This window comes from Saccoglossus kowalevskii, chromosome 9 (genome assembly GCF_978046115.1).
Source record: "Saccoglossus kowalevskii chromosome 9, keSacKowa6.1, whole genome shotgun sequence".
Taxonomy (NCBI): Eukaryota; Metazoa; Hemichordata; class Enteropneusta; family Harrimaniidae; genus Saccoglossus; species Saccoglossus kowalevskii.
In genome coordinates, this window is record NC_140649.1 from 7,139,212 (window position 1) to 7,164,539 (window position 25,328).

At 34.4% G+C, this 25,328-nt stretch overlaps 2 protein-coding genes across 2 annotated transcripts; both read left to right on the forward strand.

Moving 5' to 3' along the window:
- The first annotated feature begins 1,679 nt into the window (after positions 1-1,679).
- On the forward strand, positions 1,680-13,996 carry LOC146738085 (protein SpAN-like). The gene is made up of 7 exons (XM_085503558.1): positions 1,680-1,710; positions 9,540-9,624; positions 10,420-10,618; positions 10,897-11,026; positions 11,238-11,341; positions 12,887-12,980; positions 13,945-13,996. The coding sequence occupies exons 2-7, from the start codon at positions 9,559-9,561 to the stop codon at positions 13,994-13,996; spliced, it is 645 nt and encodes a 214-aa protein (XP_085359684.1). The 5' UTR covers positions 1,680-1,710; positions 9,540-9,558.
- Positions 13,997-15,105: 1,109 nt separating this feature from the next.
- Positions 15,106-19,233, forward strand: LOC146738086 (uncharacterized). The gene is made up of 7 exons (XM_085503111.1): positions 15,106-15,384; positions 15,574-15,706; positions 15,872-16,171; positions 16,915-17,211; positions 17,439-17,738; positions 18,564-18,856; positions 18,972-19,233. Exons 1-6 carry the CDS (start codon positions 15,121-15,123, stop codon positions 18,854-18,856), a joined length of 1,587 nt encoding a protein of 528 aa, XP_085359237.1. The 5' UTR covers positions 15,106-15,120; the 3' UTR covers positions 18,972-19,233.
- Positions 19,234-25,328: the final 6,095 nt, after the last annotated feature.

Genomic DNA, 25,328 nt, shown 5'->3' on the forward strand with positions numbered 1-25,328 from the left:
TACATTAAACTTGATTTGACATTTTTTCCTGAAATGACTTTGGAACATCACGGCGGGTGTGGCATGCCAGCAGCAGATGCTTACACTTCACGTGCATCTGGTATGACTCCCTTGTGGGGGGGGGGGGGTTGTGATGTTCCATTAATTTTGTCAGTATATTTTTTCTAGACTACTGATATCGAGGGATGATTGACGTATGTGTGTACTGACCGTATAATCGTTTTAAATATTCGACTGGCAAACTGGCGGGTACACATTTTATGTTTTCAGACTGAACCTACATTGACATGAGATGATGTTCCGTACCGTTTCATAAAAACTATGATTTTAGAAGTTACATGCATACTTGGGTATCACTTTGTCCAAGTTTATTTTTCTGTACGATTCATATTTATCATAGTTCAGCAGGTTACGTTATATTCGCCTTAAATATGCCAAACTCAATAAATTACTCTATAAATAAATGTATTACCGGTGCTGCCATAGTTTCCCCATCATGCGCTTGTGCTGTACTGAGTTTGAATTAGACTCAAATGCGAAGAGGAACAAATGGAAAAAATGGTGAAGTGAGACAAATCTATAAAAACATCTTCCTCGCAATATGCACGTTAATGAGTACTGGAAAATAATTAATTAATTCAGAAATGTGATTTGACGTACGATTTATGAAAAAATATGCTATAGGTAAACATTGATCAAAATTATAAGAATTTAATATTAAACTACTAGTATATGCGTATTAATATTGCGTGTACACTTGGTCTTTTAGAAAATATGATAAAATGCAGCACTACTGCCGTTGCGATTATTCCAGTCCATCATATTCATTAATCATCGGCTGGCCATAATCCGCTAAAATGTTTTGGCCTGCGATCCAGCATATTAACTCTTAATATATGTTGTGTCTTTGTTTTTTACGCACTAACTTACTTTGTTTATACTTTTTTAACACAGTCACTCACTGATACCATCCATCTTTATTTGAAATGGAGGTGACTTCATTTTTACATAAATGGTTCACTACACATACATTTAGATATTCACAGGTTGTTATATATTCATTTTGCGCTGTTTGTGGTATGAAACCTGACCAGCGTCATTTAATTAGCAACTGTGTTATTCAATAAAATGGACACTGTGTATTCAGTAATTTATATATTAATTTCGTCGTGAGTGTAAAGTTTATTTTGATAGGCCGCTTTCATGACCCCTAGAGGTAACTCATCCTGGTACTTTCGTTGGTACAAAAGTCACAAATAAATTTATTGATATTTCAGCACAATTTCCCCCAAATTTAATAACATTTTCATTTTCTGTTCAGATCAAAAAGAAACATTAAACTATTTGTTTGTGATGCTTTCATATAAACAAAAATAATTGTTAGGGGTCATGAGAAGGGCGTAGGAGTTTATGATATGAATACGTTTAGACTCGTCCCAAGTTTTGTCACGACAAACACATTAGTTCATACAATAATTGCAATAGCCAACTTTGTTTTTCAGGATCACATCACACTTTGACCAAGTATATACCTGTCATGCCATTGGGTAATAGTGAAATATCTTGATGACTAGTTTAGTAATTATGAAACGATTAAGCACGAACAAGGATAATATGACGTAGCTAATGACGTAGACGGGAGGATACTATAAAATGACCCCAAAATTCACAGACTATTCTATTTGTTTCTCAACGTTATTCGTGTAACCGGTGAGTAATTGTTCTTTCCTTATTTTTTGCCGCTGAATGTTAGTTTGTGATTTGTGCACCGTGGTCGTCATGCATTTAGCAGAATAACATAACATGAAATAGTCTAGAATGTGTTACAACAAAACCTTTTTCAGTGTACATTTTCAAATTTGAGAATATTTTTTCTTCCTTTTGAATGTTTTTGTTCCAGGCGACAGATCCGGACATTGAATGTCACTGTTGTCTCTCCTGACTTTTTTATATTTTGTAAATGCAAATTGCAAGTGCTAGTGCTGACACAGTGCATTTTGCCACAGAAGTCAGTTCCTGTTTGGGACTACATGACAGGGCCGTGTGGTCATCTCCCTATCAAACGGCAATTTTAATGCGCTAACACAAGCACCTGCGGACCTTAACCAAGGTTCCTCTAAAGTCGCATTCGTTAGTGAATGAATCTCGGCCAGTGGACTTGGCCTTCCCATTGAGTCTGTGGCACACTCACCAGGGTAGGGGTTGACCCTTTTGATGGTCAGCCTAGGGTAGAACTTAAACTTGGGTCTACCGATCACGAGTCTGATGGCACAACCACTATGCTACCAGTTAATTTAATTTGCCAGTCAAATTAAACTACGACCAAACCACTCCCCAAATCACATTCTTAAAATTCCAATATTTTGGAATCCTATTCCATGAAACTACTGATACCGTATAAGAAAGGTTTGGGGAAAGAGGAGCTTTGCTTTGTGAACATCGAGCAAAGCATCGGGGAAACAATCGTAATATTACACTCACTTTTATCGTCATTGATGACTACTGGCTGATGACGAGTGGTTGTTTCGCTCAGGTGTTACCGGTAGTTCCGAATAAAAAGTCTGATAAAAGATTATCCTATTCCATGTGACGTCAATCTAACATAAACCAAAACCAATAGCAGCTCGGAACGCATTGAGCGCCCAGAATTGTTCTATAGCGCAAACGGAAATGAGCGAAACTATGGCTGTATTCGAAATACACTTTGAGAACGGCCTCGATTTACGTTATTTGTTCAGGAACAAATAGGAAGATAGGAAGAACAAGAACACAATATAATCAGAGGGTCATGGCAGTAAGTGATATTCCGAGGGTGGTCGGGGTTGACATTGACTGGCACATTAGGAACTAATGTTACAGTCATTTTCCCTGTCCCCATATATTGCGAGGTGGGGGTGGTCGGGGTTTACAGTGACTGGCGCATTAAAGGTGAGCAGTTAAATGAAAATCGAATGTGGTCAGATGAATATATGTGCGCCACACTCGGTCATAAGGACTGAACCTATCTGAACGCAACCGGGCTTATACCACGGCTAAGTTTGAGATGAAGTATATTATCCAAATGTCTCATTAAATTCTGTAACAACAAAATACGATAAAATATAATCTATGCATTAAATGAGCTAGCAAATGCATGTACAAAAGCGTGCTAAACACACATGATGACGTTCGGCTTTGATGAAGTAAAGGTACACCACATTCCTCTCGGAAAGTTCCGGAAAGATTTCGACATTGATCTATATAAGAAAGGAAATTAAAGTTCAAAATCAAGTCATTCGATTGTTGCGCCATTACTTCCTTCAATACTCGAAGTGAAAGGAAAATCGTCTATTGTACAGGGAATTTGTGTCCATCTCCGTCCATCTCGTCATTTCCACTGCTTAATTGATGCCACTATAGTAATCACAGACTTGTGGAGCACGTAAACTTAAAGAAGGAAGCATATCATCATATAAAATTGAATGACGCGTATAAAATGTGCAATAAATTCCCCAACTGGGGTGTAGGTTTGTGAAAATGTTAAGGTAGTTCATACATAAATCAGCGTGACCAACCCAATAGATTCATCTGGATTGGGCGTGGTCGCTAGGTGGTGCCAGCAGGGTTGGTAAACTACTGACATAAGCTGTAACCTGCAGTATTTTTTTTTCAAAACACGTCAGCCTATTTTAGGGTTGAGGTTGTCATCTTCAAGTAACATGTACTTTCACCAGCATTCAATATTCTGAAGTTCTTGTGGCGAGGAAATATATACCACGTAACTTCACAAACTTGAAAAGAAAGCATTTTTTTGTCTATTCTTTATTGCTGTGATGTCACACATTTATAGGAGAAAGTCATGTTTGATTCTTTTGATATTTTAAGTTTTTAGAATATTTTGAAATTTGCACTTATTTTCAAAGTACAACTGGTTTTTGTGGTCGGCATATAATGAATGTAAGCTATTAAAACGGCGTGCAAAGTTGGCAAAGTGAGTGCAAAGTTGTTAGATTTTCGTGTATATTTGAAGTAAATTGTTGTCCTATCAAACCGTGAAGTAAAAAGTAAAAAAGTGAATAAAATTGTTATATTGAAAGTATAGAAAAACATTAGTTTTTTGTGTGCATGGCGTCTCGGAGATTCTCACAAGACTCGTGTCCTTTGTCTAGTATCGCAATTGGTGAAGAATTGGTTAGTGCTTCGTCAAGTGCTAGAAACTTAGGTGTCTTGTTTGATTCGCAGCTATCTATGGAAACACACATTTCTACTATTTGTAGATCTGGATATTCCCATCTAAGAAATATTAATCGTATTCGTAAATCATTATCCCAATCTGATACTGAAAAGTTGGTACATGCTTTCATATCTTCTCGCTTAGACAGCTGTAATTCATTATTGTCTGGTCTCCCTGTAACTAAGATAAAACCTCTTATTCGTGTACAAAATGCAGCAGCCCGCCTTGTCACTCGTGCTCGAAAATATGACCACATTACAGACATTTTTATTAAACTTCATTGGTTACCAGTTGTACAAAGAATCAATTTCAAATTACTTTTACTAGTGTATAAATCTTTGTATGGTTTTGCCCCAAATTATCTATGTGAATTAATCGAATTTTATGTACCGAGTCGTAGTTTAAGATCTGAATCGAAGTTTCTTATTAAAACTCGTCAGATGTGTAGTAAAAAGTCCAAGGTGTTATACAAAGACCGTGCTTTTGAAAATTTAGGTCCTAAACTTTTTAATGAATTACCTCTGTCTGTTCGTTCTAGTCCTTCAGTAGACATTTTTAAATCCAGACTGAAAACGCACTTATTTAAATGTGCTTTTAATATTTGACTGATTGTTTATTGTATCAGCGCCTTTGATCTTCATATGTTGGAATTGTTGCGCTTAATTAAATAGAGTTATTATTATTATTATTATTAGTAAATGTATTAGAACAGATTTTTATATTAGCAGTTTATACTTTTGTCAAAGCATAAAATGATAAACAAACTGATTATGTGATCTGTGTCGCCATATTATCGTGATCCATCGTTAACAGTTTGAAAAAGTGAATAATTATGTCGTAAATGGCCGACTGACCGAAGAAGATATAGGTTAACTTACGAAAGCCACAGGTGCAAACAAATGCAATTATAAAACATTTCCAAACATTAAATGGCCGCCAAGTCGAGTACGATTCAAATGATCCTAATAGCCGAGTGGTCAGGTGATGGACCTGTCACGAAAGTTAAAATCAGTGTGGCTTGGCTAGTAATTGCATTGGAGACTCCTTATGCAAAGCAGCTTGTGAAATACTATTTTTTGCTTTTGTCACAAACTTGAAGAAGACAATAAACCAATTTTTGTATTATTATTATTATTATTATTATTATTATTATTATTATTATTATTATTATTATTATTATTATTATTATTATTATTATTATTATTATTGTGATATCACACATTTATAGTACAAAGTCATGCTGATTATTTTGATATATTAAGTTTTTAGAACGTTTTAAAATTAGATCTGCGTGTTTATTTTAACTAATCTGTTGTCATATCTAACCGTGAATTCATAAAATAAAAGGTGAATGTGAATGTTTAAATAGACAAGGAACGTCATGTTTTCTGTCCGAATACGAACAGGTTCAACTGGAAAATATAACTGCCATACGTCTGTTTGAAAAATTAATAGAAATTGATTCAAAGTTCAGGGAGCCGAAATGCTGGTCTTGTAAGAGAATTTCAATTTTGTTTAGTACCGGTGCGTCCAAGTCAACGAAAGCGTCTTAATTGTTTTCACGCAGTTATGCCTCGGTGGTTTGACGGTAGTAATGATGTTATTAGTTACGGCGTTATATAATCCCATTGTTACTATAAGTATTGCTGTGAATATTTGCAGAATTCGGGCGTAATGGTATATTTTATACTTTAAGCTGTGTATCGCCGATCCAGCGTTTTAGCATACGATGTTATGAATAATAAAGACTGTTAATCTACAATTTATTATTCCAGTTAATGTTGGATAGTCTTCTAAAGTATGTATGTAAAAATTAAGTTTAATATGAAAGTAATTTCAGTAAATATTGAGAATTATTGAAGTTGCTATCATTGTTGAAGCATTACTAATATCACAGTCCCTTTATCCCCGGTCTGGGAACGGCTATTGTCTATGGTGTGAATTACCATCCAGTGCTCGGTATGGTTTTCGGCGAAGCATAGTTATTATTCGTCAATATTGCACTTAAAATTGAGGTACAACATTTCTAACAGTCTTGATCATGTGTTTTTAAAAAAAGATCGTTTTTTTTCATTTATTGGATAGCTTAAACCTAGTTTTGGATCGGTTTATTGTGCTTGTTTTATTATATAATATACAGTATACGTATAATATTTAGGCATTCACTGTTCCGTTCAAAATAAAGATGGCCTCTCGCCAATTCATTGCCATTCGTGCCAATATTTTTAGTTTTCAAGCATATATTTGTAATGTAGTTTCCAATGCTGGTGACATCATGTCTCTAAGAATGACATCCTGCAGTATCAATTTTTAGCACTGCCAGGAATTGAGCCGGAGGACTTTTTATTGCCCTAATGAGAATTTATTTACAAGCGCCATTTTGTTTTTTGACTTACTGAACCTAGTCGACGCATTGTCAGCGGATTGGCCTCTTTTATAGTAAGAAAAAAACAGCCATGGGACAATAGACTGTCAAGTGTTTCCAGGCCGGGGATAGAGGGACTGTAATGATATCAATCGCTACATCGCATTCATTTTGGACACATAAACGAACTTATATATACAGACAGTTTCTAGTTGTCTGTTCTTTCATATCTGTATGTATAACGAACTTGCACATCCGGTAATGTTTTGAAATCGACAAATGTGGTCATAGAACGTCTGACCTGATTTAGCAGGAACACATAGTTTTGTTTTCTCGTCAAAGTGTGGATTTTATAGTAATCAGAGCAAAATATTATTATAATAAAAGTCTTCCGATGTTCTATATTTCACGTGACATAGCAAATATTCACGGCCCGTAATGTTGTGAAATCTACGCAAATGATTTCATGGAGACAGTATGATATAACATGAATTTAACAGAAAATCGGTGACACGTATTTTGACTTCTGATCCCGATTTTGCATGGACGCATCGTTTCGTTTTGTCGGCGAAGCACGCGTTTTTATTTCAGTGCGAACCACTATAGTTCTTTTTTATATTTGGAAATAATTGTTAAAAACAGTGATAGCTTTAACGTAAGTCGTCCGGTGTTGGCTGCGGTGAAGCAACGTGACACAGCAAATATTTACGATCAGCAATTTGACGCTTTGATAAATGCTATTTACGCGACGTTAAGAAATAGGTCAGCAGAAACCTTCATATAACGATATCCTTAAAATGTACAAACGAACGAGCGTTCATGATTTTTCTTTTTTTTTATACAGCAACTAATGTTGTTTTGGAGTTAAACAATGAGTTTTCAATTTGTACCAGTCCGCTCGCGAAAAGGGGGCGCTGCACTGAACTGTTAGCTCATGAATATTCTTGCATAAATTTGCATATTGCGCGGAGTTCCAGAGCCGGAAACCGCTGATTTGATTTTGATCACCTCCCTAAAACATGTCATACAGCGTGTTTCAATATCTACTTTAATCCGCTGAAATGTGCTGGTCTTTGATCTAGTATAATAACTCTATAAATATTGTGTACATATGTCGTTTTTTACATATTAAATCACCTTGTTTCACCTTGTTTCACCTTATTTAACATAGTGACCGTTATTTAGATGTTGGGTGTGGTGGAGACACTTATTTTTTTACAATATTTAAATGCTTCGGTGAAACTACATCTTGGCATTCATGGGTTGTCATATTTATCAGCTTAGCATTTATTTATCTGCGCTGTCAGTGGAAGGAGGCCTGACTAGCGTCTTTTAATTAGCAATTCTAATATTCAATGGAGATGTCACTTTGTGTTCACCTAATTAACTATTTGTTTTGTCATGAGTGAAAGGTAACTTTCATGACCCAACAGGGTTACTTTCGATGGGGTGAAACTCAGTATTTATTTTATTGATATTTCAGCACACTTTCTTAAATTTGACTATTTGTTTCAGCTACTTGAATAAGATTTTTCTGTTCAAAACAAAAAATCCCATTAAAATCCAAATTCTGTTATTCTGTCATACCAACAAAAGTATCACGATGTGGGACTTTTTCGAGGGACACAAAAAAAAAACATTTTCACGCTCTGCCTATATTTTGTTCTTAGTTGTAATTATATCTTCAATTTTAGTCAACACCTAAGGTTCACAATCTATATGAGAGTTTACGCACAGGTCATCCACCAGCATTTCTTTAATCTCTATAAAATACACATGTATGACTTGCAGTTTTGTGTTGTAAGCGAGTTTATGCCCGATGACGTAGTACGATTAGACTCGTTCGAAATTTTATAACGACGAACACATTAGTGCATACAATAATTTCAATAGTCAACTTTAATTTTTAAGGATTAAGTCATAATTTAACTTTACGTATTTAAGTATGTCAAGCCATTGTGTGATATTGAGGTATCTCGATGATTATTTTGCTAATTATAACACGTTAGATGCGAACAATTGATACTATGACGTAGCTAATGACGTAGTCGTGTGATACTATAACATGACACTAAAATCCCCAGATAGTCTATTGGTTTCCCACATTATTGGTGTAACCGGTAAGTAATTGTTATTTCCTAATTATTCTTTTCTAATTATTTGCCACTGAATGTTAGCTTGTGATTTGTCGTCAAAATTGTCAATAGTGCATTTTGCAGAATAACATAACATGAAATAGTCTAGAATGTGTTACAACAAAACCTTTTTGCAGGAAACCTCTTCAGTGTACATTCTCAAATTCGAGAATAATTTAATTTGCAAGCCAAAGTAAAACTACGATGTTTCAAACCACTCTCCAAAATTACTCCCATGAAATTCCATTCTTTTGGAATTCTATTCCATGAAATACCGTATAGCCATACACTGAGTTATAAACCTTTATATACCATACAAAAAGAACGGTTCGGGGAGAGGAGCTGCTTTGTAAACAGAGCATCTGAGAAACAATCGTAATATATTTACTCACTTTCATCGTCATTGATGACAACTAGCTGATGACGAGTAGTTGTTTCGCTCAGGTGTTACCGGTAGTTCCGAGTAAAAAGTTGGAGTAAATCTTATAATAGATTATCCTGTTCCGACGTCAATCTAACAGAAACCAAACCAATAGCACCTCGGAACGGATTGAGCGCCCAGAAATGTTCTATAGTGCAAACAAAAATGAGCAAAACTGTATATGTATTCTAAAACGCATATATTACACACTTTGAGAACATTAACAATTTGTTCGGCCACTCACTCATTTGCATTAGTATTTTTGAAATGCATATTTGTCCTGTGATTTAAAGAGCATCTCGCAATTCGCATCAATTTTATTTAAGTTTCCATCGCATATCACTTGATTACATACCACAATCTTATAAATCCTTGATAATATATGATTTTCATTTAATCTCTCAGACGTTAACTTTTGGATACCATGGCAAAGACACAAGAATTATATATATGTTTACTGTTGGTAGCTGGTATTTATAACATCAATGCGGTATGTGATTAATTAATTAACGTATGTGTTTATCACTTGACAAATTTTCATATCATTATATGTAATATGGTATGCTGAACTTCGAAATATTCACGTTAAACGTTATAATTTTATGCAGGTTAGAACTGTACGACGAGGAAAAACACGTGACAAGCATGTTTACATCTTATTAATTTATGAATTTCACAATTTCAATAATTTAAATCCTGCAATGATTCGAACTCGTAATAATATATACGAGTGTACTCATATGCTATGCCATATTAGTATAAATCAGCATATGACACATAAGCGCAGTTCTATAAAATTATAATTTTGTATGTTTTTTGGAACTCGGTGTTGGTCATGCAATAGAAAGACTTTTATCTGATATCACTTATTCATATAGCTTAATTCTATCTCTCACGTCATGGGTTGTATTACTAACTCATTTTTGGGTCATATATAATACTAGTTATAATGTCCCTCATATCAACCAGCTTCACGAACGAGTGATCTTTACACAATCTTCATAAGAGATAAACCATTTTCATCAATTTAAGATAACACAGAAACACAATATACATTAAATATCTTACTCATGAACCATATAGCGAAAATATGGCATACACAATACATATAGTTTTCAAAATAAAAACATATCAAAAACAAATGTCTGGTGTATTGAAAGGTGTAAAACGCCACTCATGGTATATCGATTGAGCCATAATTGGACGATATAAAATAAACATAAATCTATTTAGCATAAAAGTGTAATCATCAAATGCTAAACGTGAAACGTTTTTTTTTAAATAGGAGTTGCAGCCTGAACCACCAGAAGAAGCTGAGACACCTGGTGCATTAGAATCCGATATTATTTTGACAGAGGAACAAAGAACATCAATTGAACAACAAATAGAAGAATTCAACAATGGTGGAGGCATTAGAAAAGCACATGCTGACTTGGCAAGGCGGTGGCCAAATGGTGTTGTGCCTTATGTGATATCTGCTCAAAGTAAGAAAAATATATTTTTTTTAAAATTTTAAAGCAAATGTAAATTGTTTTGTTTGTGCTGTTTTATGTGAAATTGTGTAGCAAGTCGGGTCTAGTCTGAAATCTATTTCTCCAATCAGATGTATTTCGTTTTCTTTCCTGAATATTTAAGCCTGAGCTTTCAAGCAGCCTGAAAATGAAAAGTGGGTATACTGCTTGGAACGGTTATGTACACTATAGTAATTTTAATAATATTGTCTTCATTAATAAAAAAAACGACCCACATTTATTTTTCGTAGGTGAAGGTGACAGAGCCGTGATAGAAAAGGCGTTAAAGTATTGGGAACGTGTATCCTGTCTGACATTCCCAGCATACAGTGCTGCAGCAGGACACACATCAAGAATAAATTTCATGAAAAATAATAATTAGTATGTACTCGTATTTACATTACCCTATACAACATTGGTGCTATTAATATCCTCTAACAATAAACATTATAGCTATGTTTTTCTTATTTCGGGAGAAACCGATTCGTAATTGTTTATGCCTCATATCGTATCAAAATGTACAATTTTTTTGATTTTTCTACTGCTCACATAACTATTGATATGGTTCGTTTTGTAATATGTTAACTTCAAGCTGCTACTCAAGCGTTGGTGTTGCCAATCCAGGAGGCTCCCAGGACGTTTCAATAGGCACTGGCTGTGCGCAGGCACGTATATTATGTATGCACGTATTGGGAGGTGATATGAATCCATTCACCCATCAATCCAGTCATCAACACACCCACCTACTCATCCATCATTCATTATCCATCCATCTATCCAATCTTACATCCATCCATCCATCCGTCCGTACGTCTGTCCGTTCATCCATCCATTGTTCCATCCATCCATTGTTCCATCCATCCATCCATCCATCCATCCATCATTCATTCATTCATTCATTCATTCATTCATTCATTCATTCATTCATTCATTCATTCATTCATTTCTGTTTTTATTGCTCATTTAAAAAAATATATTACTGATTTACAAGTTTAAAAAGGGCAATAGTAAAAAAGATCGAATCGAGAAAGTGGTATCAAATACAAAGTAATTAGCCGAGTCATGAAGTCATGAAAGGCAAGTGATTGTATACAGAGTGAATGTCAATAACGGTATGAAGAAAATGTTTTATGTTCACGTAATACTGTCCGATAATTGAAGATTTTGTCCATTGACTTTGGCGATTGTGTAGTTGATGCAGTACTGTTCGATGAATGTCTAGATGGAGTAGTTATGTAGGTGGTACTTGAATTCGTTGATGACTCGTAGTTTGAAAAGCAGTGCATCAGTAAGATCAAGCTCTTTTACTTTATTGTAGCGTGTAACATGGATTTCCACTTTGGTGGTTGTTGGCGTGTTTTTTCCTCAGGGGGCGGTAACCTGTCGTCGTTTAGTAGATCTTGTATCATTATTCTAATTGTGTCAAATAGATGGTTCAGGAATACATGCATAATATTGTCGATTTCATTGCAGAACGGACACTTGTCTGATTGCGACATGCAACAATTGTAGAGAAAACCTCCTGTAGGATATGCGCCGTGTAGCAGCTTCCATTGTAGATCTCCGCCTGTTTTAAGTAGAAGCGAGATGTAACAATTGCGATAGTTCGGTTTGTGTTCTGGAGATATTGAAAGTAAGTCTCTCCATATGGTGTTGTACTCGGTCTTTTGTTTAGTGAGGTAATTTATTGACGTCATGATTTTATAGAGTGCCCCTTTTTCTGTTTTGTATATAGGGTAGTTCAGGAGTATGTCTCTTTCATTTCGATGTAATAGTTTGTGTGAAGTTGATTAGTTAAGTTCGGGTTGCAGCCATTTTAAATAAGTATCTTCCATTCCGTAGGGATTTTTTTTTAATTACATCTAGTGCAATATTTAATACCCTTTTTGAATAGAAAAGCTCGTGTACGCTATTGATGTCGAGCCAATTATTGTTGTTGATTAGCTGACCGATTTGATTATATCAGCTTTTTGGAAATGTGTGCGCTGTATTAGATTTAAAATAGATAGATATCGTTGTATGTATTGGATACGGAAACAATGAATACGAGTTGGCAGATCCAAGAGACCTTGGCCGCCTTCAGCCACTGGTAAGTAAACAATTTTTTTTACGGACCCAATGACGTCCGCGCCAAAAAAACTTCAAAAAACGTTCTGACCAATTAAATCGACAAGGGCATAGACAGATACATCCATGGAGCAACTTTGACACAATAATCTGGTATATTGTTTTTCAACTTAGACAAAACAGGAGGTGCGAGCGACATTCTCGTTAAGAATTTAGTGATGAGATCTAATGGCTGCGCCTTTAGTCTCCGTTTTGGTAATATTCTCAAGTAATGTCCTTTTCTGATTGAATTTTTTCGGAGTATGGAACTGACTGTCACATCTGCAATTTCATTGATAATTTTGTGTTTCAAAGTACCATAGTTGTTACTCAGTTTCGCAGTATATTACTTAGTTAGCTCTTTTATTTTAATTTTACCAATGGATGGAATTAAACCGTGACTTCTGACTTCGTGACTTTCTCCACAGCAACCAGTACTCGTGTCAAATAGTACATTAGTCTTCGTCATGTAGAAGACTAGAATTGAAGGTTCATACAGGATTACGGCTACTAATAGAATGAAGGTGAGTGTGACCAGACAATGATCTGAATAATTACAATGATGCTGAATACAAACACGTGTTTTCCTTGTTGCAATAGACTTCGTTCTGTAAAACGTGTCAAGTCGTTATTTTGATTCCAGGTGTATTGTTTCGTGTTTGGATTGACATGTCGCCATGCCATTGAATGGCTTCATAATGTGTTACAAAAACAATGATGATGGTGGTGTGACTCACGACTAGCAACCAATATCAGAATTCAGCGTGCAATTGTAGTCGCCACCCATAATTAATGTGTCAAAGTTTAAGCCATTTATCAGGTTTTTAACAGCTTTGAAGAAATCCAAACGTTCTTCCCCGCTCGTGGGAGCATAGACATTTACCAAATGCAATCAAGAATGATTGACCTCGACATTAACATGAAGTAGTCGACCGTCAACGACATTGTTTACACTAAGGACATTGACCTTTTTTATTGGGCTGACAAGAACAGTCACACCAGAAGAGTATGTGTAACTTTAGCAACTTTGAAAAAACCCACACGTTCTGCTCCGCTCCGCGTCCAATATTCCATATCTCATTAATAGGTTTGTCGCTTGATGAATCCCCTATTTCTTTATTTTTCAGCATTTTAATATAATGCTTGGCGAGTTTTGCAGGCAATCGTTAAACACGATTTTTTTTATCTTGCAGGCATATCAGTATTCTTCCATGTATAGTGAAAGGATCGGACGAACAGATGTAGATTCAGGCAGAAATCGTTTGCTTGTTTGATAATATTTTTAGCGCCTTCATTGTCATCACAGATGTCTGTGACGTTGGCGTTTTGATTGGTTTTATTCGTTTTTGAGTTTTGGTTAGCGTTTTCAGTTTCGATATATTTAGTTATATTTAAAGACAAGTTATTATTTTTTGCAGAGCATTCCTCAGTACGTTTGGGGGATTGCTCGGCTGTATCGGGTTGTATTAAATTATCCGGTTTCATAATATATGTTTTCATGTCGGTTTCGGCGATTTGAGAGACAACGTGTGAATCAGTTTGCGTGTCTGTTTGATAATCGTTTTGAGCAGAAGAATGCGTGTTTTTAGTGGTCGGTGTAGATGTATCATTATTCTATAAGGACGTTCTTCATACTTGACAATAAATACTACATCAATTTTATCTTGTTCTCATAGCATATAAACCTGTATGCGAAAAGATTTTACGTGACGCAATTCATGTTTCTTGCATCCCAGTGGTATAATCCTCAGAGTACTAACAATTCTATCATATCTGGTCAATTCCTTTTCAAGTAATTCATTTGGAATGAATGGATGACCTCTTGATGATATCACTTTAGTGGCTGGTTTGATTGGCGGCTCGAAATAGATGAAACTATTGCCATTAGTTCTAATACCGGGCTCACAAACTTGTTCAACCGAATCAAGAAAAACAATGACCTAACCATTAGCCCAAGAAGCTGCCACGACATTTTGTGGTCCAACAATTTCAGAAATAGCTTGAACGTAGCTTTCAATAGTGGCGCTATCAACTGATTCGCATTTCCCAACATGTTTACAAGTCAATCCAGCAAAAGGATTATCATGTTGACTTTTCGTGTGGGCAGAGATACAAAACCAACCAAAACAGCGGCGGAAAACAGAACAATAAGTCACTGAAACCTTAGAAAGAATACAGACAAGCAGCAAGACTCACTGTGTTGTTAAAAGTGAAAATTGCGATGAAGCAGCGTGTGTAGCTCATTAGTATTCATTCATTCATTCATTCATTCATTCATTCATTCATTCATTCATTCATTCATTGTTTCGTTACTTTACGTCTTTCGTTAATTTTACGTCTTGATTTTCATTGGTTGATACAATATTAAAATGAAGCATAGAATTAAATCGCTTTATTGTATTATACTATTGCTGCTTTCTTTTCATCAGATAGGAACTATTGCTCATGAAATTGGCCACGCGATTGGTTTCTGGCATGAGCAAAGTCGAACAGACAGAGACAACTTTGTTGTTATACATTTGGAGAATATTAAAGATGGTAAAGAACACAATTTTAACAGATACACAGCTGATACTATTAACTCGTACAATGTGCCATATGATTTAGGATCACTGATGCATTATGGGACTCACGTATGTTCATATTTTGTTAATATTCTACTTTTACAATTTGCTTTACATCGTATACTCAGTTTAATTATTTTGAAACACATAACCTCATGCAGTCAAATATAGTTGTTATACTACAATACTTGGCTATATAAACCTGATGGATGTATAAATTGTTTTTTACATGTTTTTTATCTTACATTTGTACACCAGTATTTTAGTAAAAATGGCCAGCCTACAATAACTGCAGTTAACCCTGATGACAATGATCTTATTGGTCAACGAAACAGTCTGAGCCCTGCAGACATCCAACTAGCCAATGTCATCTACAGTTGTTATACTAACAGTGAGTACAACATTCTTACCAAAAAATAAAACTTATTCAATAACAGGGATGATGTTGAATTGCTGAAATCTTATACAAATCAACTTGTTAACAAAAAATGCATAACACATACATATTCTTATTCATATATACATTTGAAAGTGAGAATGTTTTTATATTTATTAGATTACGTGCGGATTGGTTGCTTCAAAGATGTGACCACAGACAGGGCAATAACAACCCTCGAAGGCACAGATGCACGACTTGATGGTTCATACCACACTCGAGAAAATCCCTTACAAAAATGTGCTGACGTAGCTGGTGACCTTGGCTATAAAATATTTGCTTTGCAAAACGGGGGATGGTGTGCATCTGCTGCATCTGCTGTGGAAACATTTGCTAAATATGGTGTTTCACAAGATTGCAATGCTGATGGCGAAGGTGGGCCCGGAGCCAATGATGTTTACATGTTTACCAATCGTAGAGGTGAGTATAGTAGCCGATTCTTCTTCTTTTTTTCACGAATTTGTCGCCACTTGTATGAGGTAGTATCATCATCATAAATCGATCCTTCACAATAGAACATATAAAACAACATACATCATATCTGGAATTGTTGAGGAGCGGGAGGGTATTATGACTAGTAGATGTGTGTATACAGATGCAAGGCCAAATGTTATCAGCTTTTATAAAATACAATTACAATTCTGTTTAAACATGTTAACCAAACCTTTTAGCTGTCATTAAATTATGCTCATTTTGCCAAGAATAATTAAACACGTTTTAGACAAAAAAATAACTTACACATTTTGCAGAACAAATTTGACGGGCAATATGTTGGCATTCAAAAGATTATGAAATTCTAGAGTAAAATCGGTGATGTATTTGACATTTCATGAACAAACATTTACCGATGTATTTATGTAGTGTTTGAGGGCAAATATTGAATTACGTTAATTTCCATTTATGTTTCAATCAACATCTGTCAAATATACCAATAGAATAGGAAAAGGAAATCAATTTCTATGCTATCAGCTACTGCATCATAGAGTCATGTAGTATAAAGTTTGAATAAGTGTATCCGTGATCGTTCAAATACACGAACTCATTAATATCACACAAATTATTGCAGTAATGGCAAATTATATTGCTAATAAATGCAGGTTAGTAAATTCTTCAACTTCACTCAAAGTAATTACACATTCGCATTTCATATTATTTGTATTCAGTATATGCTAGACTTGGTTGTTTTGGTGACACGGCAGTTAGAGCAATATCCACTCTTGAAGGCACAGACAGCCGTTTGGATGGTGCATATGCGTCGCGTGAAGACGCAATCGAGAAGTGTTCACAGGTAGCTCGTGATCTTGGTCACAAGGTGTTTGCGGTCCAGAATGGTGGTTGGTGTGCATCCAGTGCCAGTGCCATTGATACGTATAATATGTACGGGACATCAAGAAATTGCTTAGCAGATGGGGAAGGCGGAGCTTATGCCAACGATGTCTACATTTTCCTAGATACACCAAGTAAATATATGCGTATTCATACTTAATCGAATTGTACACATTATTTACCGTACAGTTCAGGTAATAGTTAAATGACTGATAACAAGTGTATATTGTAAACTCAAAACACATGATATGAATTACAATCTTGTTTGGAAAATAAATCCCTGGTTAATATGTAACAATGATATCATTCAGCGAAACGTGTATGTGTATGTAATATTAAGTTGCATTTTTTGGTTCTCCAGGATACGCAAAAGTTGGATGCTTTGCTGATGTAACTACAGACAGGGCCATACCAACTCTTGAGGGAACAGACTCACGACTTGATGGTTCATATCACACTCGAACAAATCCATTACAAAAATGTGCCGATGTAAGCAGTGATAAAGATTTTAAAATATTTGCTCTGCAAAATGGAGGTTGGTGTGCATCGAGCAGTGATGCGACATCAACATTTGCTAAATATGGCGTTTCTCAAGCTTGCAATGCCGATGGGGAAGGTGGACCAGGTGCCAATGATGTATATATATTCACTAATGATTTAGGTAAGCACAACGTATCATGAACTGTAAACTTAGCTGGTAATTGGTGATATTTATAAACAGTTTAACAATTGAATAATTGGTCATTTCGATAATGACTGTAATTCATGTTGCTAAGAATTTCTTAATATAGGTATGCTGGTTTCGTAAAGAAAATGGATACTTTGTCTATGCAAAATGTATTATCAACGTTTCAAATCTATATAAAGGTTTCTCATCTGGATTTATGTAAATAAAATAAAAATTAAAATACAGATATTTATAAAATTTTTCGTCGATTGGCCGAATGTTATGGCCGTTTATTTTTGTAACGTCTTTTATCTTTCTTCTAATTGTAAACCAGTCACACTTGTATTAATATGTAAAGTGTAATTTCTACAGTTGCATTCATATTTATATGGCTTCTAGAAAACACAATAAAATAAAAAATATATCTCCTGCCAATTATGCTATTTTTTTCAAAAGAGGTCCGTGACCAAGTTACCGCATAATTTCATGGTAAGATATTTGCATATAAAATACGCATCAAACGACTATTCATTGCTATCTGTATATTTTCAAGTATCCAAAATGCTTTCTCTAATAATTCGGAAATCACTAAATAAGGTAACAATTGTTAACATCTAATAGAAGGGAATTCCGTGTTTTATTCAGATAATTTTATATAACACTATGTATGGAAGCGCTCATTTTTGGAATAATTCGTAATAAATTTGATATGCAAAGCAATGTGCTTAGTTGCAGACATTCAGTGTTATTGTTGAAATCAGCTTTAACCAAACAATGGGCACTGAATATAATAAAATTAATTTCATTGACATTTGTCAGTATATACTAGTATTGGCTGCTATGGAGATGCAGCAGTTCGAGCAATACCAACTCTTGAAGGGACTGACAGCCGTTTGGACGGAGCCTATGCATCACGTGAAAACCCAATCGAGAAGTGTTCACAGGTAGCTAGTGATCTTGGTTACAAGGTATTTGCAGTCCAGAATGGTGGTTGGTGTGCATCCAGTGCCACTGCCATTGATACGTATAATATGTACGGGACATCTACGAAATGTAATAAAGATGGGAAAGGTGGAGCATACGCGAACGAAGTGTACATATTCTTCGACTAGGTAATTATACGTTTTGATGATCACAACAAATAGGCAAATATTATTATATTATGAATATTGATGTTATGTTATGTTAGGATGCCAGCATACTAACCCCAACACGTTCTTGTTTCAGGACATGTTATGGTGTATTGGAGGCCGTAGTTCAGAGTAAATAATTCTACATCCACAAAGACTTGTTAAGCAGCTGATAATAATTAAAATTTTAACTCACGAATGCTTTCATTGTGAAACATCGCATTAGTATACAAGGATTGGATTCTAAATACGTAACATAATATCTTAATAATAACGCATCTTGGCTTGTCGTTATTTCATAGGTGCATGCTAGTCTTGTTTAATTTCTTGGTACAATAAATATGGTGAAGCAAATGTAATAGAGTGCAATTTATTTATTTTTTGACCTGCTGACAATACGAAATAGTATGACGTTATTTGAAACTCGTAGCTGTGATTTTTTTAAAAGTAATACCTGATAAAAGTTACGAAAATGTTGTGTTTTATCAAATAGGATTTGGACAAAGGAATATTGCTCACAATTTGAAAATCGAAGGGAAGAGAAAAGTCTGGTAAAGATGAACACAGCAGATTATAACGATTATAACGATTTTGTGTTTTTGAGGATAATCAATTGTCACGTCTTTTTAATTTTTGAATATGAAATTGTAGAATCAACTTCTGTTTTATTGTTGTTTTATGGTCAACTGAAATCAAAAAATAAGACGTGCACCTGTAAACTAATACGCACCACCGTGATACAAATTTTGATTGAAATCACACTGTTCAACTCTGGAAGGACCACAATTATCGCCAGTTAACAATATTTATCAAGAAGTAATGCAAATGCATATGCATGTCATTGTACATGGTTGGCATGGTATGTTTGAATGTCATCGGTCTAAGTTTTTCTGAGGATTGGCACACACTGACACACAGGCGACAATCGTATTTTCATCTATTACAATACATTGGCATGAATTATAAATTCATCTATGACTGAACAATATGGTTAGAGGGCGTCTATCTTCTAAAAAGTCAGATATGAAACATATACAACGATACAATTAAACACAAGAGGGCGTTATGTTAAGTAAATATACAAAACATGCGAAATCATTAAAGAATCGATTCTTCAACATCTGGCTTAGTAAACCTTATAAAATTGTGAACCGTTGCTTTTATAAAAAAAAAACATTTCAAGTTATAGTTTGTACGCTGTGAGGAGTCCAAAAACTGTTACTTTTCAAAACATCAATGGGTTTAATTAAGTATTTATTCGCAAAACAAGCTCACGGTCATTTGTCATTGTATCATATCGCCTAATCACGATTTGACCTCCTAACTTCTGAACTGTCTGCGTTTAAAAACCAGAAATTAAATTTCTACCGAAATTGAATAACAATTGTCAAATACTGTTTTCAAAATAAACGAATTAACTCTCACAGTACATCCATGATAAAATGAATGGATTTCTCCCCATGAACAACAATTTACATGACACGTGAAACAAACAATTACGTGAGTGAAACGATGTTTATTCACTACCGAAATTTGAAAATTTCTGTTCTGGTTTAAGATAGTCAAACGTATAGTCTCCAAAAAACACTTCAGTTAGATGAATTTGTGTTGATGGCGCAATTATGCAGTCGAATCAAGCACATAATTAAAACTTTGACACATTAAAAAATGATAATTTAAATTAAAATTATGATACGTTCAATTTGAAACATGAGAAATTTAACTTAAAATATGGGAAATTAAATTTAAAATATGAGGCTTTAACGTTGTATGAACATAGAAAATTCATACAGCAAATTTGAACATAACGAATTTGAACATAGCAAGCTTGTCGCGCTCTACTTCACATATCAGAAAATAGAAACTTTGGATCTCATATTATTTGTTATTCTGTGTAGCAATTTATTATACAAGAAATACAATTGATACTTCGTGTACCATCCATAACATATAAAATGTATTAATATGTCAGGCATGTATGCACTATAGCGATGGAAAGTGCTGGAGTGTATATGCGTCCGCTTTATACGTACGTAAAACCCAAACAACGCTCTTCAAACCTCCAGTAAGGTTAAATGATAACAGTATAGAACAAGTATGTAATAAATTATATCGTTCTGTACTTGGTGTAGGTAAAGAAACAAAAACACTAGGTATTTTGGAAGAATTTGGTGTAAACATAAGTAACAATTATGCAAATTAAATACCGGTACAGATTAAGTAACCTACACGATAACAGTATAACATGCGCACTAGCGGCATCGATGGGAAATAATTTTAAATGAATTCAAAATATTTTAAAAAACCTGGGCCAGAATTACTTTAGCAATATAGACCCAAGCTATAAAATAGTACAGCACAAATCTCAAAAACATGAATATATCCAGACATGGAATGAGTGGATAAATAACTGTCGTTATGATGGGACAGAAGGCAACGAAGCAATTGTTCAAACATTTGGAGAATAATTTATTAAGATTTTGAAGATTTCAATCTAAGTATATTATGTCAACATTTTGTTTAAGTGATCCTAACTTAGAAAGAGAAGTCTTAAACTTGAAAACCGACTTTGCAGAAAATTTGATACTGGCGTACATTTCATTTTAAGATGTACATTCTTTCACGGTGAAAAACATAGGCTACTGCAGGAATGTGGAATTAATACAATTGGTTTTTCAGCAACAACAGCAAGAATATAATTGAAAAACACCACTGAAATAGTAGATATTATGCTTAGTTGGATTGGTATACTGTTATTTCACACTGTCATAAATAGATTTACAAGAAATGGGATGGCCTTTTTCTGTTTTATTTTGTTATGCCAGTGTGCTAAATCACTATATTTTTATTACCGTATTCAATGATGTTATACTAGTGTGATCAGACAAAGTTAGTTTAGCGATGAGAGGAAAACACATGGACAAACAATGTATACAGAAGATAAACCATTTGAAAAACAAAACATTAGGGCAATAAAAAATATAACAAAATTAATGAAGGAAAAAATAATGTGTGCAATAATAATTTTTCTGACAATACCCTTTCCAGATGTAATGACGCACCCCTTATTAAATGTACATGTAGACCAATTATTTCAAGGTAAAGTTATTTCACACATCACCATAAAAAGGGATCACAATTTATTGAAAAAATAAAAGAAATCGCCATTTAATTCATCCAAACTGATCAAGGATCACAAGCATTATGACATAAGCTCTGACAATTTTTCCAAATTGTATTGATATCCATACAATTTCCCCAGCACTGCATTTTAGATTAGTTTTTAATTACCCCATTTCAAGCCCACAAAATCGCAAATAATTAATTGGAAGGTCCGAATTTGTATAATCATGAGCAATTGCCAACTAGCCATCTAAGCGATATGTTCAAATTCACTATGTTTAAATCTGCTATGTTTAAATTTACTATGTTTAAATCTGGTATGTTTAAATTGACTATTCTTAAATCTGCTATGTTCAAATTCACTATGTTTAAATATGCTATGTTCAAATTCACAATGTTTAAATCTGCGATGTTCAAATTCACTTTATTTAAATCTGCTGTGTTCAAATTCACTATGTTTAAATCTGCTATGTTTAAATTCAATGTGTTTAAATTTACTAAATTCAACCTTGCCGTTTTGAAATAAGAATAAACTAAATAAATACATAAATATTTCATTTCACATATATTATATTTAACTTATTTTAAAATAAAAAGCTCATACTTTGAAAGTGTTACGATTTTAAACGATATTGGCCTGATAAAACACCATGTGACAGTTGTTCAAACATCGATGTTCAAGAAAGTAGATGTATGTGTCGATACTGTTTTTCAAAGTATTTCCCAGAATACCGGTAGAGTCTGTACTTTCCGGATGCTGGACTTCCTTTGTTGCCGAGCAGGAAAAAATCGCCAAACAAGCATAATTAAGTCAAAACTTTTCAAATCAATTTTTTAAGATTTACGTAAAAGTACTGAAAATATGTAATTAATATGAAAATTAGGTCAATTCACATTCAATAATTGGTGTAAAAAATGTTCGGTGCCTGTGTAAAATTTTGTTTCCCTGATTACATCACACAGGCTTTTCAATTCATCGGTTTATGGTCAAGGCCCTGATTGGCTAATAATTGGCTATGCCCTATAAAAACGTAATATCACTGAAAGTCAGCACAAGCTATGCTTTATGTATTCCTACAATTTTAGTCACATCCCGGCGCTGAAATCATGAAACATTTTCTCTCTTTTTGAAAAGGTTGATGAAACCGTGCGAGACATGGATCATAGGCATAGATTGGATTTTTGTTCAAAGTCAATACATTTAGTGCCCCACAGAAAATAACGTAGAGAGAATGAGTTTACCCCTTGGTTTCCAGCAAACTTCACAACCACGCAAAAGCTCATACGCAATAGGTATATGGTTGGTTTGCAAAATGAAGCCATTAGGACAGTTCGTCCACCATTTATTTATTCATTTGCACAAACTATAATCCAAAACATCCAAGCAGTTTAAAACCGCCAAAACTAAAATTTACATTTTAAAGTAGTAACGATAAAATCACTTTAAAAACAAACACGGGATATTCTACGAAGCTTACAAATATCATACTCAAATAACAAATCCAATTTTTGGACTCATACCACCCAGAAAAAAACCGGCTGGAAACCTGTACCCGTCGCCCTGTCTAGGGTAGAGTTATTTACCATTACAGACTGCTTTTTATTACGTATGTCGGCACATAATGAATCTGAACTATTAAAACGGCGTGCAAAGTTTGCAAAGTGAGTGCTAAGTTGTTAGATTTGCGTGTATATTTGAACTAAGATGTTCTCATATCTAACTGCGAAGTTACAAAGTAAAAAAGTGAATAATATGCGTATATTACGAGTGTCTCATATGAGTCGGCCGTAAGATGTTCCAAAAATCATAAAATGATACTAAATGCATTTGAAAAAAATTATGGGTTTGCTAAAATATTTGACCTATGTCATTATTATATCGACTTCGCAGTTGAAAATATAGAAAAACATTAGTAAATGTGTTAGAACTGATTCTTATATTAGCAGTTTATACCTTTGTCAAAACGTAAAATGATAAACAAACTGTGCACAAAGTTGTAAAAAGTGATTGTAAAGTTCTCAAATTTATGTTGAAATGGGACCTACGTTGTCATATTATCGAGAGCCATTGTCAAAAGTTTGAAAAAGTAGATAAATATGTCGTAAATGGCCGATTGTTATCGTAATAACTTCTGAAGCCCATATGATGAGGAGATTTATTTCTCAATTATAGTAAAATTGGCATAGGAAATAGTTGTAATCCACGACATCAACCACAGTAGGAAGAGCCTATAAAAACTATTGGATTACCGATGGAGGTTTCTGGAAAAGACACCTGTATTAGAAAGATCATGTCAATGTCGAGTGTTTTGCATTGAAGAAGTCATGAGCAAATGACAAGGCGTACAATACATATTTTGTATTTGTATAAATTAACATACGTTCAGTGTCCTGTAGTGGTAATCCAACCGATTACTGGATTTTGTAAATTGTGTCGTTTTTTCTTTGTATGTTTGGGCTTGTTGGTGTTTACGAGAAGTTTCTGTAGATTTCGTGGTTAGCAGTAGCTGGCAAGTAGTGATTTACCAGAACCTTATATCGTAGTTTAACTTCTTTGTAGAATGTGCCAATATTTCTTTTTTAAATATAGCGGATGTGTTCGGTAATGGAGGAATTACCGATATTGTTTGAAATTGTCGTTTGTGTCATGTGCCTGCATTAAGTATGCATGGCGATTAAGATGATTGATCTTGTTGATGCAACAATGAGTTCTGTCGATGTAGTGTTTTTTCAGTGTTTGCGATTCATTTCTGTAGATGCCCACTGTAATACGTCTGTAACATATTGATTGGCGGAGATGAAATGAAGTGTGGTGTGGGTGCAATGTGTGGTTCATAAATATGTGTGTTTGTTGTTGAGTTTGTTGTAGATGATAGTACATGTTTCATTAGTGTTTAGAATCACCACCGCGTCTAGAAACAGTTATTATGCATGTGCATAATTATTCAGTACTGAGATATAAATAAAAAAATGTATCTCCTGCCAATTAAATTTTTTCCAAAAGAGATTTATATCCGTGACCAAGTTACCGAGCATAATTTCACCGTAAAATATTTGCATATAAAATACGCAGCAAACGACTACACATTGCTAACCGTATATTTCCATGCATCCAAAATGCTTTTTCAAGAAAATCACTAAATAAGGTAACAATTGTTAACATCTAATAGAAGGGGATTCCGTGTTTTATTCAGATAATGTTATCTAACACTATGTATGGAAGCGCTCACTTGTGTAAATTTCGTAATAAATTAGTTATGCAAAGCAATGTGTTTAGTTGCAGACATTTAGTATTAGTGTTAGTGCTAGTGCTAAAATTAGCTTTAACCAA

Excerpts from the sequence above, each read along its gene's own strand:
- LOC146738086 (XM_085503111.1), top strand. The coding sequence starts at position 15,121 with ATGAAGCATAGAATTAAATCGCTTTATTGTATTATACTATTGCTGCTT. Across the intron at positions 15,385-15,573 it reads TGATGCATTATGGGACTCAC|TATTTTAGTAAAAATGGCCA; the intron begins GTATGTTCATAT and ends TTTGTACACCAG. Across the intron at positions 16,172-16,914 it reads CATGTTTACCAATCGTAGAG|TATATGCTAGACTTGGTTGT; the intron begins GTGAGTATAGTA and ends ATTTGTATTCAG.
- LOC146738085 (XM_085503558.1), top strand. The coding sequence starts at position 9,559 with ATGGCAAAGACACAAGAATTATATATATGTTTACTGTTGGTAGCTGGT. Across the intron at positions 9,625-10,419 it reads GTATTTATAACATCAATGCG|GAGTTGCAGCCTGAACCACC; the intron begins GTATGTGATTAA and ends TTTTTTAAATAG. Across the intron at positions 12,981-13,944 it reads CGTTTTGGTAATATTCTCAA|GCATATCAGTATTCTTCCAT; the intron begins GTAATGTCCTTT and ends TTTATCTTGCAG.